General features: G+C 45.4%; 1 protein-coding gene across 3 annotated transcripts in view; it reads left to right on the forward strand.

The window, feature by feature from the left end:
- Positions 1-16665, forward strand: part of LOC146341920 (serine protease 33-like) — a 34097-nt gene extending 17432 nt beyond the window's left edge. For 2 of the 3 annotated variants that reach the window (XM_084805258.1, XM_084805256.1), the window contains exons 2-7: positions 2765-2821; positions 4786-4886; positions 5787-5949; positions 9140-9411; positions 13104-13273; positions 14699-16665. In XM_084805258.1, the coding sequence (XP_084661384.1) occupies positions 4829-4886; positions 5787-5949; positions 9140-9411; positions 13104-13273; positions 14699-14944 (909 nt within the window). In that variant the 5' untranslated portion in view covers positions 2765-2821; positions 4786-4828 and the 3' untranslated portion in view covers positions 14945-16665. Of the gene's footprint in view, positions 1-2764; positions 2822-4727; positions 4887-5786; positions 5950-9139; positions 9412-13103; positions 13274-14698 lie in introns of all 3 variants that reach the window. The other variant, XM_084805257.1, reaches the window with a different exon arrangement.
- The last annotated feature ends 3500 nt before the right edge of the window (positions 16666-20165 follow it).

Here is a 20165-nt window from a genome sequence, read left to right on the forward strand (position 1 = left end):
CCTCCTATCCCCCACTCCAGATGGGTTTTTTTAAATTAAGACGTTATCCTCGCAGAATCGGGGCTTCTCCGCAATGTTTTTTTTTTCTAATTCAGGCATGATCTTCAAAGATTCAAAGTTGTGAAGCTCTTTTTTGTGAGCCCTAGTAGCCTTGAATGGAATAGGAGAACTTAAGCTCCAGTCCGTTAGCAGACCAGTAGGGGTTAATTATGAAATCAGCCTTTTAAACTATAGGGAAAACTACCCCCCTTTCCTTCCCCAGTTTGCTCATGTTTTTTTTTTTTCTCTTTCCCTCCTCATTGCACATGCCTCTAACATCTAAAGCGAAATTCCAATACAGCAAGGATATATTTCGGGATGGTATATTGGGAACCACCCAGATTATGGCAATAAGACAAAGAATCCCTATAATTTCCATATGACTTATGTAGTTCCCTTTAGCATAGACAAAGAAAATGTGGAAATGTATTATTCTAATGTATCTGCGCTTCCCCCACCCCTTGAAAATTCCATGTAAGAGGTTTAGTGAAACATGAAAATTAGACATTTTTACTATAGGCTGCTTCTGCTCTTCACACATCCGCTGCTAGGGACTTGTCTGCAATAAAAGTTTGAAGGGGGGCACATCCTGAGGCCCCTTACTAACAAAGGCAGGCATGCTGGATGAATAGAAGTGATTTTGTGCTGCAGACTAGTCACAGGGGGTGTTCAGACGATCAGCGGGGGAAACAACGTTTTCTCTGGCTCCGCACTTGCTGGTTGCATGACTCGGATTACGCTAATTACCCACACCACGGGTAATTCCCAAACCATACCTGGGAAAGGTATTGTTCTATTCTATCTGCTGCTGCCGCCCTGTCTCCACCACAACTGAAAATTGAGTGGAAGAGGTTTTGTATTAAATGAAAATTAGATATGGTTGCTATGGGCTGCTCTCTGCTCTTTACACACCTGCTGCTAGGAGGGTGCACCATAGCAGGTAAAGCATAATCAGTGACAAGGACTGCAGACTCAAGATTTTTACTGAAACAAATTTAAGGTATTATTGGTACATTAGGCTGAATACGGGAAGAGTAAATATGGGAGGTATTCAATACAGGACAATAGAAGTTCTATTCAGACAGTATAAGGAACACCTTGACCCATCCAGCCCTGTAGCCAGCCTTCCTTGTTAGGTGGAGCAGCCACATTTCTAGATGGGGCATTCGGGTGGGGGAGCACATAGCAGCAGCCAATCTCCCCCCTCCCCCGGCGGAGAGGATATGAGAGCCAGGACAGGGGAAGAGAAAGCCAGTGACCTTCCCCCTCACTCCTCCTCTATGCAGAGAGTGTGTTAACTTACACAATGGGCTATGTAAAGGTGAAATTAACAAAAAAAATTAGCATGAGCACCAGGAACTAAATGACTGGCGTATTTTTGTTTCATAAGAAAAAAAAAAGGATGTTAAGTAGTGCTGTGCACTTCTTCGGCCAGAGGCCCAAAGCCCGAATTGAAGGGGGCTGCTTCGGGCCACTTCGAGCCCCTTCTGAGGCAAAGCAGAGGGGGATGAAGTGGGGGCTCTCCGAAGCACCTTGGTGCACCTCGGAGCTTCGGCAACCCCAGCCCAGCCACGCCAGCACCTCCAGGTCCTTACCTGAGCTGCCCATCAGCCTTGCCATTGCTGCTGCCACCACCATGATCACTGCCCACACAAATCGTATCATTGAGACAGACCAAAAAGATCCATGGCACAGCTCAAAAGATCTGGGGATGTGTCCATGGCGTGCCCTTTCAGAAATGCCCGTGCTAGGAAGCCCAATTCCTGTGCAAACTGCACATGTGATTCCATCCATCCTAGGTTGCCTTTAAAATATTAGTCCCATCTTCCTTGTAAGGGTTACTACAGATTTTTTAAGGGTACTAAAGTTCAAAACAAGGGCATCCATCATCATTTTGCTGCTAAACCAGTCAACCTTGTGGAGACTGACCTTTACTAAAAAGATGACCAATGGAACAAACTCTGAAGACCCAGCTGTTTTCACTGGGCTTTCCATGAGTAATATGTAGCCCAACACAGCCTTCCCCAACCTGTGCCCTCCAGATACTGGTGTAATGTAATGAATCAGCAAGTTAGTACTAGATTATTGCTTCAGGATGTATCAATAATATTAAAAATATACAGAATTTCAGTTTCCTTTTAAATTAACATTTAACAGCATAGGCCTATACATGTTTACTTGGCAGTAAGTCCCATTGTTTCTAGTGGACCTTACTCCCAGGTAAGTGTGTACTTCTGACTAGACATGTATATGATTACACTGCAACTCAGGGCTAGAGAACCTTTTGCCCACCAGAATTGTATATGTTTTAATTTTATTTATTTATTTGTAAGATGTTTTGAGCCTTTTTGGAGAAGGGCATCTAGGAAATATGATGATGATAAATTAATTTATAACTGTAAAGTGGTAGTGTAAGTTAAGATATCTATTTCTTAGGCTGCCTCTCTTGTTTTAAGTGATTGCTTTCAGAGGAGGGAGACATTAGACACACACAGGGCAGATGCAATCTGGGCATAAGCTCCTTTTTGTAAAAAATTTAAAAAATCCCAATTTCAGGGAAATGGCACTTTGAAGTGTGTGAATTTAAAAAAAAAATCAGAAGATATTTCCTCTTTGTTCTAACCAGGAAACTAATTTATTTGTTCTGAGTATTTGACAAATACTGCAACACCATATAAAGAATGGACCTGAGTATTTATGAAGTACTCTCTTGCTTTCCTTCAAGAAACAAGCAGCAGCCCAAGACCAGAGGGTCTTTTCTGATCAACCAAGAAAGAACCAGGTATGAATAGCAAAGGACAGGAAGGGGCATTTGGATGTATGGGAAGCGCTGGCAGAGTTGTGAATGGGCCAAACCAAATGTTACATAGGTCCCAGAGTATGGTCTGAAGGTACACAAGCCAGCTACCTTGCTGAAGCTAAGCATATCTGGGTCAGGTCAGTGCTTGGAGGAGACTACCTGATAAAAATGAAAAACCGAGAAGTACCAAAATTGACAGATTCATCCATCCTATAACTTCATTTACTTTACAGGCATTATTAATCAAGTACTACATCTGGAGAGGGGTGGTTAGGATAAGGCCATTATTTGCACTCTTGTTTGCCCAGGAAGCTGTCCATGCCAGTTTTGACTGCTTGGGAAGTTGGCTCAAGCCTGAGCTTTCTGCAGTGGTGAAGCCCTATGTTTGAGCCTAGCTTCAGGCTAAGCATGGTTCCCATTACAAGCAGTCACCTGAAAATCTGCAGTGCTAGGTGATCACCACAGAGCTCCAGCACCTCCAGTTAAAGGTACATTGGACTCACAAGGAACAGCAGCCAGGAGGCTGCAGAGGACAGGACCGCTTTTTTCTACCATACAACCTGTCCCTTTTCTGTAGGCCTGGCCTGCCATGGTTCCAAGGGAGCTTGCAAAGTACATTGATATACTATATTGGAGACAGAAGAACCTCCAGAATGTGTAATAACTAGGGGGGAGTTTGACAAATTGATTGACCTTTGGTGTAACAATTATAAGCTAGTCCCTATTTTCAAGTGAAATGCCAAAATTTGGGTTTCTGCTATTTATTTAATGACCTAGTAATAGTTGAAATTCAATCTGCTCTTTCAATTTCCATACTGTAGGAGGAAGCTCTTCTTGTGCTAGTACTATCTCTGTTTGGGGTCCTTCAGGGCTTATACAGTATCTGAGGATGACTCTGTCACATCCACTGATGACACAGCTCTACCTCTCCCCATCAGAAATTTCTCTCTCCATCCAATCCTGTATCGCCAACTGCTACCATCTTTATTTCTGCTTGGATGCACCATCATTATGGACCATCACTGTAAAACACCTAGAGAAATTTATTTTATGAAATGTTTATCACCTGAGGAAGAAAGATCTGTCATCGCCTCTTCCTCCTTACCTCCAGCTTCCCCCCTCAATCCCCTGCTCTTGGGATCTTTCATCAGAAAAAGGCATTGTGTGTGTGGCCATGGAGATCTCTTGTGCCAATACAGCAATTACTGCAGCAGGAAAGTGGCCAGTAGGCCTCCCTGAAACACCCACCCACTCCACGCATTGGGCATCTCTCCCAGCAGTTTCGCGTCTTTCCTCCCAAAACTTTCTTTTCCACACTCACTCTCCATATACCCTGACAATACCATCTACCCTGTTTACTTGGCATGAAGCCTTGGATTTCTCTCCCCCTCTCCTTTGCCCTCTCTACTGCCAGGCCATGTCACTTCTCCCTTTTCAACAGTTTTAAGGGCCCCTCCTCTCTTACCCCTCAGCTAAAACTATAGTCCACAGTACAGTCACCTGTCCTCTCTTTACATGTATCATGCTGTGTACATGGCTGGCATTAAAGACTAAATAAATAAATAAAGATTGGAATCTATATTTCCAATCCCACCACAGAGTGCAGGTAATCAGTCCTCTTACTATTCATGAAGTGCCATGCATATTGATGGTGATGGTGATGATTTCCTACTCTTGCATACCTGTTTAGTGTCCCTGCACACTACCATAAACTTTGGCAATACCAGTACTCAGACTGGCAGAGTTGGGAGGTCTCAGGTTGTTGGGGAGAGCCAGATTTGGGATTCTGCTGGAGCCTAGAGGATTCAGGGGATTGGAACTTCTAGGTTGCATCACTCCCCAGACTCCACCAGCCCTTCCCTTTCATCTTAGACATGAAATTTTATAGCACAGGTACCAAAAGACATTAAGACAGGAGTAAGACAGCTGTTTTCTGGAACTGACAGGAGCTGAGCCACTCGCAACAGATCTAAAGAAGAATTGGCAGCCATGCCATCTGTGCTCTCCTTGCTCACTGTATGGTTGCTGCAACTGACGGTGGCACAAGGTGAGTAAAGACATTGGGGAGGTGTTGAGGGAGTTGCTAGCATAGTTCCTGATTGTATAGAGGGTTCTAAGTATGTTCAACGCTTAAGTAAAAATTCTGAAATTAAATTCTACAATTACAATAATGAATTAGAATGATGGTGAAGAGAAGCATGTGGTGGACAGAAGCATCCCATGGGTTGGATCCAGGCTTAGTCATACTAAGAGCAGATCAACTGAAATAAATGGGACATGACTAACTTAAGTCCCATACATTTCAATCGGTCCAACTCTGGATCCACTCCCAAGAGAAATGGAATCCAGTACAGTCAGATAGGGTTTGGAGAGGAGTTCTGGAGAGCAAGTTTGGGAAAAGGGTAGTCAGAATATGGTGAGGTAGAAAATGGAAATACAGAAAGATATTTCTCAGTTGCCTGTACTCTCAGGATTTACAATTAGTTATTAATATGGGATAGAGATTGTAGGTTAAGATAAAATATCTATGTATTGTTTACGTCTTCAGTATTTATTTACAACTTTCCTTTCCTCTTCCATGAGCTAAAGTTAAAAAAAAAAAAGGACTGACCCTCTCTTTGGAGCTTGACACTTGACATGCACTTCCATGGGGGTCAGTCTTATTGAACAAAGTGAGTTTTACTTGTGACCAAGTACACCTATGATTGGGCCTCATATTGCTTTCAGAAATAATAAGGCAATGAATATTTGTTAATTTGCCAGATTAAATAGCCCCTAAACCTAGATCTATTAGCCTTGGTCAAAATTTTACATACACATGTTTGCAAGCGAATTCAACTTGAGAAATTCTGTTTCCTGAATTGCTCTGCCTCTCAAAACAGTTCAGTTTTGTTCAAATTGTAAATCACAATGGTGCCTCCTCTTACTTCCTCTCCTTCCTCCACAGTTTGTGGCCAGCCAAAAATCTCTCCGCGCATTGTTGGGGGACATCCAGCCTCTCCTGGGTCATGGCCGTGGCAGGTCAGCATTTATATAAATGGCAAGCATCATTGCGGAGGCTCCCTCATAGCTGAGCAGTGGGTGTTGACAGCAGCTCACTCCTTCCCAAGGTAAGTATCTGATAAGTGTTGCAATGAAGTGTTGCAGGGGGATTCAGATATGCTGGCTCTCTGCCCATGTGTAGTTGCACTTTGTATTTTCATTGGCTTGGTAATCCATTTTGTGCCAGATGAAGGAGCAGAACTGTAGGCATGGAAGGCTGCTAGAAACATGAATAGTTCCCTGGGTGGCTGTAGAATGGCCAAAGTATTTGCATATGTGCTTCCTCCATTGATCTGGAATTACAGAAAGATGTAAATGCCTATTAGGTCACTGCCCAGCCATCTAGCCAGCCAGTAAATTGACTAGCATAGAGCCCTGATGAGAAATATGGCCATCCATGAAGGAAGTCAACAAGTTTAGAAACCACCTGGGCTCCCCTCATGATCATTTTTCCTTTGTATACCCATAGGTAATTATAACCCAGTGTATAGCATTTGCCATGTAAAGCTAGCTTGATTTAACTTCAGAAGCCAGGAACTTCCCTGAGCTTTTTCTGAGCCTAAACTCAGAGCCACAGAGTCTTTCTTTAGGGATGCTGTGGGCACCCAATTGGGTCTGGGAGTCCAGTGGACTCCCCCTGAGCCATGCCCACTGAGCCCCCTGTCCTCCTCCCCCCACGCTTGCCGAGCCACCTGCACTCACCCAGGACCTGTCTTCAAGCACCACAAGTGCCATTTTGCAAAAAAAAAAAAAAATGATGATCACAAGTATGTGCACATGTAGTTTTATGCACAATGGCTCCATGAATGGCTCATATACACACAATTGCATTAAACTAGATATGTGCAATTCTATTCACAATCACCATTTTTTCTCAAAATGGTGCTCACAGACTGGTCCCGAGTGAGTGGAGGTGGCTTGGTGAACTTGAGTGTGGGGGGGTGGCAAGAAGGCACAGGGGCTTGGTGGGAGCCCAGAGAACCTGGACAGAGGGGCAGCCATCTATCACTATCTTTTATACTCCTTATCCTAAAACCCAGGGCCAATCTACATTGCGCCTGCCATCACAATGAATTCAGTGTCCTGTCAGGTTAAACGCTCTCACATTAGAACGTGATTATCCACACTCACCCATTTTCCCCATTGCGGTGCTTCATCGAATGCGCTAGCTCTGTTCACACTCTAGTGCTGTGCTGTTTTCCTACTCTTAAAGATGGAGGCTGTCATTGGAGGATCAGAAACTCTTCCTGTTTCTGCTGATTCCACGCCCACCACACTCACAGCTCTCAACGGCCCCATGTCGTCTTCCAGCTACTGATCGCATAGCTTCCTCAGCACTCAATGTTTCCTCAGCAACAAGCAAAAGGCTGGATGTGCGCACACTTGTCTGATCTCTGAAGCTAAGCAGGGTCGGCTCCGGTCAGTAGTTGGATGGGCGACCTCCTGCAAATCAGGCTTCCTGCATTGAGCAGGGGGTTGTTCTATCCCTTCAAATGAGACTAAGTTTTACCCTCTCCTATCCCCCGCTTTGGATTTTTTTTTTTTAATTGAGGCGTTATCTTCGAAGAATCATGGCTTCTCCATGATTTTTTTCCCCCTAATTCAGGCATGATCTTTGAAGATTCAAAAATTCAAAGATTTGAAGCTTCAAATCTTTGAATTTTCAAATCTTTGAAGATTTGAAGCTTCAAATCTTTGAAGATTTGAATCTTCAAATCTTCAAATCTTCGAAGATCGTGCCTGAATTAGAAGAAAAAAATTGCGGAGAAGCCATGATTCTTCGAAGATAACACCTTAATTCAAAAAAAAAATTCCAAAGCAGGAGATAGGAGGGGGTAAAACTTAGTCTCATTTGAAAGGATAGAACAACCCCCTGCTCAATGCAGGAAGCCTGATTCCCAGGCGGTCACCCATCCAACTACTGACCGGGGCCAACCCTGCTTAGCTTCCGAGATCAGACAAGCACGCGCACATCCAGCCCTTTGCTTGTTACTGAGGAAACATTGAGTGCTGAGGAAGCTATGTGATCAGTAGCTGGAAGACAACATGGGGCTGTTGAGAGCTGTGATTGGACAGGAGGGAAATACAAACACCACCGTATATGGGCAGGCAGGGGAAGGGACTACAACCAGATATGGTAGCGAAGGCAGAAAATCAGAGCACATTAAGGGGGAATACCGGGATATCAGGGTATTGAAAGCAGAAGTGGGAAATTCAGGTTCCAATTCCAGGTGGGTACTGCATAGTGTGAAAGACGGGTGGTGAGACCTCATTGGAAGCGAAAAAACCTGTAAATGTAGATCGGCCCCTAGAAATGTCTTGACCTTGGACACTTTATTTTTGCTTTGGTATTTCTCACATTCTCACATTTGGGGCTCTAGCTCAGCTCTAAAATTAACTCTCTCTCCAAAATAGTTTCATCATGAGCCTTTCTGAACATGATCCCCCACTCTACCCTGGCACCTATCCAACTTTCCCGGGCAAGAGTCTCTCTGTCCTTGTCTTGAACCACTTTGTTTCCTTGTTTGCCTGGACAGATCCATTGGCCTTTACTCTTAGAGAGAAAGCTTTACCCCATTGCCAGAGCACCCATTGACTGAAACACCAAGTTCCATATGCTGAAGTGACACGGCTAAACTTGGGGAACTTCCAACCTCCATATGAGTTGCAGTTTCTGAGTCCAATGGTAGCGCTCAATAGTGGCAAGGCTAATAAAAGAACATACCGGGTGGTGGCCTGCATCTCCGCACACCCCACATCTCGAGAAAAACACAATCACTTCAACCACCTTTTAAAACCTTTTGGGAAATGCACTTTGCTAGTCGCCCAGCCCCTTGCCTCCTTTTCCCCAGTCTCCTTGCCTCTCTCTGTTTTTATTATTTTCTTCAGTGTAGTTAGGTCTAACAGCACCCTTGTTTTAAGGCTCTCCATTTTAAAGTTCTATTTTTGTACCAAATTGTGGTGGCTCCTATGTGGTTTGGTCAACAAAAACAAACACAAAAAACTAGAGGGAAATCAGCACCATTTCTGATAGCAGCAGTGAATATACCTGCCCAGCCTCTAACATTATTAGGGTATTTGATTGCTCTGCAAAAGGGATGGATTTCCAGTCACGGATCTCCCATGTTTCATATAGTTTCGCTGTCAGGCAAAGGAGGGTGTAAAGGGGTGGGTGGGTGGAGGAGGCATTTCACATCTTACAGAAACGAAAAGTTCATCTTTGCAAGCTCCTGCTGCATTTTGCTCTTGTGTTCACAGCCCTACCAATCCTTTCAGTTATGAAGTACTGCTGGGTGCTTATCAGCTCTCAAACCTCTCAGAGAGTGTAGTATTCTGTGATGTGCAGCAGATTATCATCTACCCTGACTTTGACCAGGAAAGCCTTTCTGGGGATATAGCTTTACTTAAACTGAAGGATCCTGTGACTTTCACCAATGACATCCACCCTGTCCGCCTGCCACCCTCTTCTGTACAATTACCTTTGGATGCAGACTGCTGGGTCACTGGCTGGGGAAAGATTAAAGCTCAAGGTGGGTAATCTTCTTTCCAGTGCTCACACAGTTGTTGTTTATTCGGTCAGCCACTTCCGACTCTTTATGACTTCATGGACCAGCCCACACCAGAGCTTCCTGTCAGCCGTCGCCACCCCCAGCTCCCCCAAGGTCGAGTCCGTCACCTCCAGAATATCATCCATCCACCTTGCCCTTGGTCGGCCCCTCTTCCTTTTGCCTTCCACTTTCCCTAGCATCAGCATCTTCTCCAGGGTATCCTGTCTTCTCATGATGTGGCCAAGGTACTTCAGTTTTGCCTTTAATATCCTTCCCTCAAGTGAGCAGTCTGGCTTTATTTCCTGGAGTATGGACTGGTTTGATCTTCTTGCAGTCCAAGGCATTCTCAGAATTTTCCTCCAGCACCGCAGTTCAAAAGCATCTATCTTCCTTCGCTCAGCCTTCCTTACGGTCCAGCTCTCACAGCCATAGGTTACTACGGGGAATACAATTGCTTTAACTATGCAGACCTTTGTTGTCAGTGTGATGTCTCTGCTCTTAACTATTTTATCAAGACTCTCACACACACTCACTCGCTCACACAGACTCTGTTGATATTCATAGCATCAATGCCCATGGAGCTTTATAATGTGGAGCGAACAGCTCCCTTTCCCAAGGACCTTATAGTCTCAATGGTGTTATAGGGAGACAGAATAATCACTGCAAAAGCAAAAATAATTTGAGGAAAGGATCTCAGCAAATCCAATTAAGCACAGCCAAACCCATTCTATCAGGGCAAGAGCACCTGTTGGAGTCACCAGAGGGATGCTGCACAAAATGGTTTCGCTGGGTTGTCCAAATCACCCAGCTCAGGTATAATGTCTGAAAGTACTCCCATGTGGCTTGGCACCATTGTATTATGAGTCTCCACAAGAGACCAGTGATGTTCTCCCAAACGAGGCTCAGAAACAAATTCCAAATTACTCCCTCTCCAAAACCTTGGTGAGCAGGGCTGGATCTAGATGCAGGGAGCACCAATTGTTCAATATGTTCTCTCAGTTCCCCTGCCTGAGTCAGCCTACTTCCTCCCCCCTGCTGTTGTCACTGCCCATTTACTTGCCTTGCCCCCCAGGCCAAATTGGCACCACCACTCTGAAAGAGTTACTGCTCCTTTTCTTTGCTCTTATCACTGTTTACTTACTCAGACAGGGAATATATCAAGGCAGAAACCACAAAGAGAAGCAGGATCAGGGCCTGGGTGTCTAGGGGTTGGCAGAGGATTCCCTTCTATGATGTGGGCCTCGGCAGTTGCCCAACTGTGCTGGAGTTTACTGATGCCAGTGCCAGAGATGAACTTTACCACCCCCAACATTCTCCTCTAGGCTGGACTCTGGAGGATGTAAGGGAAGGGGCATGTCTCTGAGGGCTTGAATGGGGCAGCAGAGACTGTCAGGGGTCAACAGCTTCCTGAATCCTCTGAATGATGCAGGCATTTGGGGGAAGGTCCCCCGCCCCTGTAAAGTCCAGAGAACTCCCAAGCCAATCTAAGGCAAGAGGACTCACCTCCACACACTCTGCTGTACATACTTAGAGGCTTACAGGGTCAGGAAGAGGCATAGATTTATCCACGACAGAGCAAATCATGTGGTGAATGTTGGAAAATATGATGCTTAGGGCAGGGGAACAACACACCTCAGAGGGGCCATTAACATTCATGTCGCCATGGCAACAGTCCCCAGTACTCCCTAAGGCGATTCACCAACTGAGGCCCAGCTCTAGCCCTGACTGAAATCCTGCAGAGCAGCTGCTGCTGCTGCCGGCAACTGGTGTAGAGTCTATAGACAGCACTGAGCTTGGTGGATTGATGGTTTGACTTGGTGTATGACAACTTCCTATCTTCCCATCACAACCCATCCAATCAGGCCAGGAGGAGCCCATGGCAGAGCTATGACAGGGACGCTGCCCAAAATGGCTGCCCTGTCAGGAGTGGTCTCCAAAGCCTTCAAAGAAAAGGTGGCTTTTTAGGAGGGAGGTGAAGGTAGAGAGGGAGGTGGCATTAGGGGAGGTGTCGAGGGATGGAGTTCCAGATGCAAACCACAAAGAGAAGAAGCAGCAGGGTCTAAGATATCTAGGGGTTGTCATAGGTCCCCCTTGGGCATCGGCAGTTGCCCAACTGAGCTGGTACTTACTGATGCCAGTGCCAGAGGTCAGCTTTACCACCCCAACATTCTCCTTGGATTGGATTTTGCAGGACTTAAGGGAAGGGGCATGGCTTTGGGGGCTTCAATGGGGCAGCAGAGACTTTCAGGAGTCAACTGCTTCAGTTTGATGCAGAAATTTGGGGGGAGGTGTTTTTTTTTCTTCTTCTCCAGAAAGCCCATAGAACTCCCAAGCCAATCTAAGGCAAGAGGATTCACCTCCACACACTCTGCTGTTCCTACTCAGAGGCTTACTGGGTCGAGAACAGGCATAGATTTGTCAGTGACAGAGCAAATCATGTGGTGACTACTGGAAATGTGGTGCTTAGGGCAGGGAAACAACACACCTTGGACAGGCCATTAACATTCATGACTCCATGGCAACAGTCACCAGTACTCCCTAAGGCAATTCACCAAGGAAAACACTGAGGCCCAGCTCTAACCCTGACTGAAATCCTGCAGAACAGCTGCCAGTCAGTGTAAACAATACAAAGCTACGTGGACCAATCGTTTGACTTGGTATAAAGCAACTTCCTATCTTCCCATCACAACCCATCCAGTCAGGTCAGGAGGAGCCCATGGCAGAGCTACGACAGGGACGCTGCCCCAAATGGCTGCCCTGTCAGGAGTGGTCTCCAAAGCCTTCATAGAAAAGGTGGCTTTTTAGGAGGGAGATGAAGGAAGAGAAGGAGGTGGCATTGGGAAGGTGTCAAGGGTTGGAGTTTCAGATGCAATGTGGGCAGCAAGGAAGAACGGTCAGAGATGCCTAGGGGAGAAAGAAACCTTCAGATGGGGGAGCTTGGAGGAACTGGAGGAGCAACTATCATTGAGCACAGATGGAGGGTAGGAGGGTAGAAAAATAAACACATGCATGCACACACACGCACATATGGCTGTTCACCCCAGAAGGGAAACTTCCTTTGGCCCTAATTCAGGAAGCCAGTTTTGTCTTGGATAGAAGGGGCTGACAGGCAGCATTGTACACAGGGAGGGGGACATCAGGGCTGTTCAAGTAGCCTCAGTGCAAAACCAGCTTCTACTGAAGAAATCACAGACCATATTTGGAGGGGGGGCTGGATGGAAAGCCAGACGATTTCCCCACACCCCCAGGCCTGGATGAGCCAAGCCCCCTGATGTCTTTTGATCCCTGTCAGAAGTGCTGATTGGAGCTCCTCTAGCTGCCGCTTTGGCCAAGGAGGTGGCTTTGCTGCACAGCAACTTTTTCTGGCTGGGAAAAACTGGTGCAGGGTGAAGCAGCGCCGACTGAGTCACTGGGTGGAGGGGCACTCATTCAGGAAGGCTGCCCCATGGGGAGCGGGAGCAGTGCGCAAGGATTACTGTTAACTCTGATCTATGATATCCCTCACAATCGGGGATTCCCCTCCCTGCCTTTTCATATGGGGGGGAAGATCATGCGGATGCTCAAGCATGGTGGAGGTGTTTCCACAGCACACTCACTGCTCAAATTATGAATTTCCACTCTGGAGTCTCCTCCCTCTGCATTCCATGACCACAGCCCATTTTTCTCTCCTACAGTGCAATTGCCAGAGCCAAGAACCCTCCAGGAACTGAAGGTGCCACTGATAGACAGAGAAACCTGCAACGATCTCTTTAATAGTGCCCCAGTTAACAATTTACCCAAGAATCCTGTCATGCCGGATATGTTGTGTGCTGGTTACCCAGAAGGTGGGAAAGATGCCTGCCAGGTAAGATGCTCCATAACCTTAATGCAGCCATTATCTGTGGTAGACAGGTGAATACCAGAAATTGTCAGAACAGGCTCCAGCCTAGTTTAATTCTAGCATGACCAGATGAAAAAGAGGATAGGACTTCTCTTGCAAGGTAGGATGTTCCATACCATGTTCTTCATACAGGTTTTACCCGTGGAGAACACTACAGTGTAACAGTAGTGTACTTCTAGAGTGGCTAGATGCACAAGAGTACACAGCTCCTGAACCCTTAAGAACTGTGTACAAGAGAAGTTTTCAGCAGGTTTTGCCTCCGTGACCTCTAAAGGTGTAATAGCCCTGACCTCTTTTACATCTGGCAACCCTATTTTATTCCTAAGAACCAACAGTTCAGAAAAGCACTCCTGTCAGTAGAGGAATTCTCAGAATTCAAGCCTTCCTCCTTTCCTGAGAACGAACAGGTGTTGATTAAAATGAACTATGGATTAGTTACAGTGAAATGGTTCATGTGAATTAAAACTCTTAGCGATTTCTTTCTGCATTTGGTCTAGCTGGAAGATGGCACCTCTCTATCCTTCAGGTTCTCCACTGGTTGAAATTATTATTATTATTATTATTATTATTATTATTATTATTATTATTGATCTATGGCTGTCACCTAATAAAATGAATTCTCAGTAAATTAATCATATAATCTGAAGCTCAATTCCTGTATACATATGCATATGAGATAAAACCACCAATTCTAAACAAAACGAAACAAAAGGCAAAACATTTTGTAATTAGGTGAGGATGCTGCAATCAGGCATCACTGTGGAAGAGGCAGCCCCTCTTCTCTTGCACACAGGGGTGAATGCCTCTTCTAAGGTGGCACTTGTTGACCACAATTTTTATAATAACAGATATTTTTAAAAACATAACAATTATTAACAACTTTTCCAGCAATTCTTACAACATTATTCATTTATTTATTTCATTTGTATCCCATCTTTCAACCTAAAGATGGCACTCAAGGTGGCCTAGAGAGACGATTAAAATTGGTTAGAACTATAAAATAATACATTAAAATGCAATAATACGTAAATACTGCAGAATAAGAACAGCACCCAACCCAAAAGACCCACTTACACACCAAAGGCCTTCTTGAATAAAATGGGCTTTGCCTGACAGTGGAACGATAGCAAGGAGGGAGGGAGGGAACCTAGCCTCCCTCGGGGGGAGTTCCATTGCCTGGGAGCAGCCACCAAGGCAGACTTGTATGGTAACATATTACAGGTGTGTGTGGTGAGAGGCTGAGATAGTGTTGGCTTGCCTAAGGTCACCTTATGAGTATGTGGCTGTGGCAAGACTGAACATTTATTCCCGCTCCCCCACCTACTCAGCATACCGAATCTGATGGCAATGTGTTTCCCACAGACATGTACTTATCCTTTCTCTCCACAGGCGGACTCTGGGGGACCCTTGGTTTGCAAAATGAAAAGAGCTTGGGCACAGGCTGGGGTCGTGAGTTGGGGAGCAGGGTGTGCGGAACCAAAACACCCTGGTGTCTACACTTCAGTAAGTGTCTATTATGAGTGGATTCGAGAGAAGACTGGTGGCCTGCAAACACCTCCAGAACACCAAAAACCTCCACAACAACTGCTAATGTTGGTGGGAAGAAAGGTGGATGGCGCAACACCGCCACTGTGACATTCCTCTTGCTCTCCTTTGTGCCAGCCCTCCTGTGACATTCCTCTTGATGTCTCTTGCGCTGGCCCTCCTGCGAGACATCCATCTCTCTGCTTTCTGCCTGCCAGCTAACTGCATGGCATATCAGCATGCTGCTGTCACTCTGTTTCAATATGTCCAAAATCACCACATGCAATAGGGTAGAGTGATTCAGGGAACCTTACCCACCCCACCCACCCACCCGTTCTCTCTGATTAATCCGGGTGCATCTGCATTGCCCATTTACATTCTTTTAAAACAATTTGCTCATGGGTAAAGTCCTATGGCTTACTCCAAAAAAAAAAAACCTTGGGCATTATCACTTGGAGTAAAAGCTGAGAATGTTTCATCCAACCATGGACTTTGGTCAGGAGGCATGACACTTAGGACTTCCACATTACACTAAAAGTGATGTTTTAGTGTCCTTCGTGCAAGTAAAATAATAACCTCAATAATCACTGTCATCCCTTGAAATGTCTTGATGATGTGGCAAACAGGGATTCATAAATTCAACCCCAGGAGATGTGATGATAAATAGTTAACTTTGAATTTAACGTGTCTGATTTTGAGAGCAACCCTATAAGCTCCCATCTTTGATGGCTGGAGGGGGTCAGGATGCTTTGGAAGGTGCCCTCCATCAGTCTCCACTGGCAGTCAGGAATGCCACGGGTGTGGGGGCTCCATTGCAGCCACACAGGTGGAAAGTTGCCACAGGCAGTTCTCTGGCTGAGTATAGCAGGTGGAGAGCCCTGGAAAGGGGCATTCTCAAGGTAGGCCAGGACCAGTGCTGGATCATCTGGATCCAGAGCTTCTCTGTTCCAAAAGGCACCTGAGGTGGACCCCACATATGCCAACTTGCAGCTGCCACACAATATTCCTTCCTATTATGACCAATGGGAGGGCTGTTTTGAAAAGCCCTGGCCCACCCAGGACCGCCCCACAGGCCTTTCACCTTGGCCTTCCCAAGCCAGCATGGCTGGGAATGAAGTGGTAGATTCATCCTAGGGATGTTGTGGATGCCCAACTGGGTCCAGGAGTCCCTCGGGTCCCTGCCCTTGCTCACACCTGCTCGCACCCTCCCGGACTCACCACAAGCTGTCCAGTGAGCACCTGCCATTTTTCTGCCTTTTTTTGTATGGAAAAAAGGGAGCTTAAAAAATGCAGATATGTAAATATGTACAGTCTGGGGCCAGGAAAGCTTAATATGCACAATATTACAGGAAATTATGCCTCTAGTATTACGCATATTAAACTTTCCCATAAAAAAGATAATAAAGTGGCAAAATGGCGGGTGATCACCAAGCGGGCTTGCAGATGACTCGCCAAGCTCATGGGGGCTCAAACGCAGGTCTTGGGGGGGGCAGGGGCAGTGCTTCAGCCAGCACCCGGAGAACCCGAGCTGGGGCGCGTTTGCACATACCTAATTCATCTCATCCTTCTCCCCTGATCCAATTTAGGATTGCTCTGCCATGTTCTTATTTGTGAAATGTCGAATACAAGAAGATTTCTTCATCTACTACACATAATTTTACACCATCAATCATTTTTATGTAATAACTGTTTTACCACTTTAAATTGTCTTTGTTATTTCTTCTTTCTCCTCTCTTTTATTATTTCTATGTTATTATATAAAATCAATTTTAGAAGCTGAAAATGCAGAATTATTAAAGGCTCATCAAAATGGCCAATTGGACCAGCTTTCCAGTTGTTGCTCTTGTTGTTTTTCATTGCCTTTGAGTAGCTACCTTGTTTGAGAACTTTTGTACATTCAGAGTTGGAATGTATAGCTGGGTTCTTGCAATGTCTCAATGAAACATAAGGAAGGAGATGGTGCATTATACTGTCTTGTACCTTGTGTTTTTCCACTTCTGATGCATAATCTGGGCTTAAGCCTCTCTCCCGCCTCCACTTTTGTTCTCATAGGAAAGTGGGAAAGGGCACCCTCAAAGAATTTCAGGGTTGGATACAGTCAAAGTCAAATGGCTTTCAGGTCAGAAGGGTGTTCTAAACTTCTAAAACTTACAGTTGACTAGGTGACCATGAGATCAGGTGTCTGTTTTCTCCTGTGTCTAAAGATAAGAGATGTGCTGCTTCTAACAGCTGCCCCACTGCCTCAAGCGCTCAGGGTACCTATGAGATCTCTAAGCCCACCACCCATGGTGCGCCACTTGCTCATTTGGTGATTGAGAGGATTAGAGAAGAAAGTGCACTTCAGATAAGGGAGAGTCCACCTTTGCCTCCCATCATCAGGTTTCTTTGTAGTTATCTTGGCCAACAGCCCAGGAAAGAGAGTTCTATGCACAATAGATGCTGCCTCTTGGTCCAAGCAGCCCACCAAAGGGACTAGCAGCCATATTATCTAATAATATCCCTCTGTGAAGAGCTTGCATAGAGGAGTTCCAGCCTCTCTCTCCGATGCTGCAAGGGCCTCAGTCGGAAGGACCTACGGATGTGCGAATCAGCAAAATGCAGGTTCCTCAAAGTTCTGCAAATTCCACCTCATAGCTTGTTCTAACTCGTATCTCTATCAGAATATAAGCTCTGGGTTTTTTCCTTTCGCATGAAATTTTCTGCATATTTCAGTGAACATTTTTTCAACTGTCTTCACCAATACTGAACATTTTTGGAACATACACATTTTTCTCCCATTGCTTAAAGTACATTCATGCACATTTTTCAAAAAAAAAAAAATTTCATAAGCATTTTCCAAATATGTGTTGTCAGAAGTTGGTTTTGTGTGTTTTTTTGGTCCATGAATCACATTGGAGGCTCAGAAATGTACTGACCTCAACTACAGATTGTGTCTGAGTCCCTGTTTGAGTCCAGAAGGTGCAAATTGGATAAATTCTGGTCAAAAACAGACTGTGAAAAAGTTTCCCATACTTCCCTAGAGGTGCCTCACCCATCACGGCCAAGCAACACCTTCACTGGCATGGCACTCCCAAGTACTTCCATCTCTGTTCCACTTCTAGTGATGAGGACATGTTAAGATAACATTTTAAAGATAAGATGCATGATGCACCTTGCCCGGATAACACTGACTTAGGTAAAGTCTACACTAGAAACCTTTTCTTTGGGGGGGGGGCACCAATGTGCCTGTATTTGTTTCACAAGCAACTGCTGCTGTGTAGTCACATATAACACAAGCAAGTGCTGCATAGTGTTGCAGTTGCAGGAGAAGTGGAAGGTCATGCTGTTGTTTCAGGTTCTTTTCTCTCTTTTTTATGTCCATTAAATGCATGCACACCTGTGCAAAAGATAGTGAGGTTATTCACAAGTGTGCTGCTACGTAGATGCGCATTAAACATAAGCTTCCACCCCCACCCTTAAATTATTGGATGACTAACCACCCCCAACATTGCAGGGGGGGAAGGAAACAGAGGACAGCCACAGATTTCCTGCCCACAAATCCCTTCTCCCCTCATCCGAGGTCAAAGGAGAAGATGGAAAAAAAGGTTGCAAAATAAGTGAGACACCTTTGAAGCCACACTTGATGGTAAGAGTTATGACAGCGCTAGATTGGAACATACATAATTAAGGGGACAATCCTATTGGGATAGGCAGCTGCCTCCAAACGCAGAGGCAACTGCCTATCCAAGGCAGGGTGGGGATCTTCTCCTCTGCGCTCTGGCCATCCTGCATTCACAGCTAGATGGCCAATTTCAGCTGTCTAGCCACGGGACTTCGGAGCAGGGGCGGGGAGGCCAGACAATGCATAGAAAGTGTTGCACCAGCACTTCCGCACTCCCTGCCCCTCCCCACCCCGGAAACACCCACTTTGCCCCACTCCTCTCTGCTCTTCTGAGCACAGAGCCAGGGGACAATCCGCGCTGCCTACAAGATGGTGGGGGACGGGTAGGAGAGGCAGTTTTCTGGGAACTGGTCTCAGAGTGTGGGCTCCAAGGTCAGTTTCCAGAAACCAAACAATCCTACAGCTGTCTAGCAGCCATAGGATCACACCCTACGTAGCGCACAGAAACCTCAGTCACTGAAAAAAAATGTTGTAAAAGCAGTTTTGAAGAAAAAACAGAATACTAAGGAAATATTCCTCATGGGGATTCTCAGAAGATCAGTTAAGTACCTTGTTAGTATTAAGCCAGTGGGCCAACAAAAAAGAGAAATTTTCATCAAAAATTTTCATCAGCCAGCTCCAAGGACTGCTTTATCTATCTATCCATTTTAATATATTATTATAACTTTTGGCATCACCCATTTCAATTGTTTTTAGATTATTAGATAGTGATCCAACTGCTGTGGCTTGTCCCACAAAACACTGGGAATTGTCATATGGAGAAAATGCTGAGGGGGGATCTCTTCTTGGCCTTTTTGCTACCATCAAGTGAGAAAACACTGAGAATTTTTTAGCCAACCATGGACTTGGTCAGAAGCCATGATACATGCAATGTTTATACATGATACTAAAAGTGGTGTTTTACTGTCTATAATTAAAATATCACCATCATGATCATCATCATCCTCCCTTCAGATTTTTAAATCATGTGACAAGAAGTGGGAATAAATTCAACACCTGGGACTTAGGATAAATAGTGAACTGTCAATGTAATGTCTCTGATCTTGAGAGCATTCCACCATCCACCATTGTTGATGATTGGGGGCGTTAGGAGATTAGGATGATGTGATGATTACCCTACACTACCCTCTTCAGGCACAGAGGAGTGCTGCTGTTGTGGGGGCGTCACTGCAGCAGAAGCCCCCTCTGGTACTATACAGATGGAAAGCTATCATTGGAAGTTCTCTCACCAACATTAGGAGGCTGAAAGATGGATCCAGACCCCCTCTATTTCCCCAGTCTGGGCCCCTCACATACACCAGCATGGTGTTGTCATAGAAAAAAGAAATCCCTTACCTCATGGCCAATAGGAGATAAATGTTTAAGCATCCTGCCTCATGGATGAACTTCCTCCCATCCCTTCCACCCTGGCCAGCATGAGCTGGCAGGCTTGTAAATTAGGCAGTGGATCAGCCTCCATGCTCCCCTGCCCTGCAGTCAAAAGAATGCTTGCTCTCTCATATAGCTCTTCCCTTTTTTCCTCTGCTGTCTCCAGTAACAGCTACGTGATGCCACATCTCTTACTTCCTTCAGATCCCTCTTCAAAATCCACCTTTCCCATAAAGCTTTTGGCACAACCTCTGAGTCACCAGATATATGCAACTGTAGAACTCATGTTCCTGTGAGATTTCT

The sequence above is a fragment of the Heloderma suspectum genome, chromosome 6 (assembly GCF_057233095.1).
Source record: "Heloderma suspectum isolate Gila_16-S chromosome 6, 16-S_ref, whole genome shotgun sequence".
In the NCBI taxonomy this organism is placed as follows: domain Eukaryota; kingdom Metazoa; phylum Chordata; class Lepidosauria; order Squamata; family Helodermatidae; genus Heloderma; species Heloderma suspectum.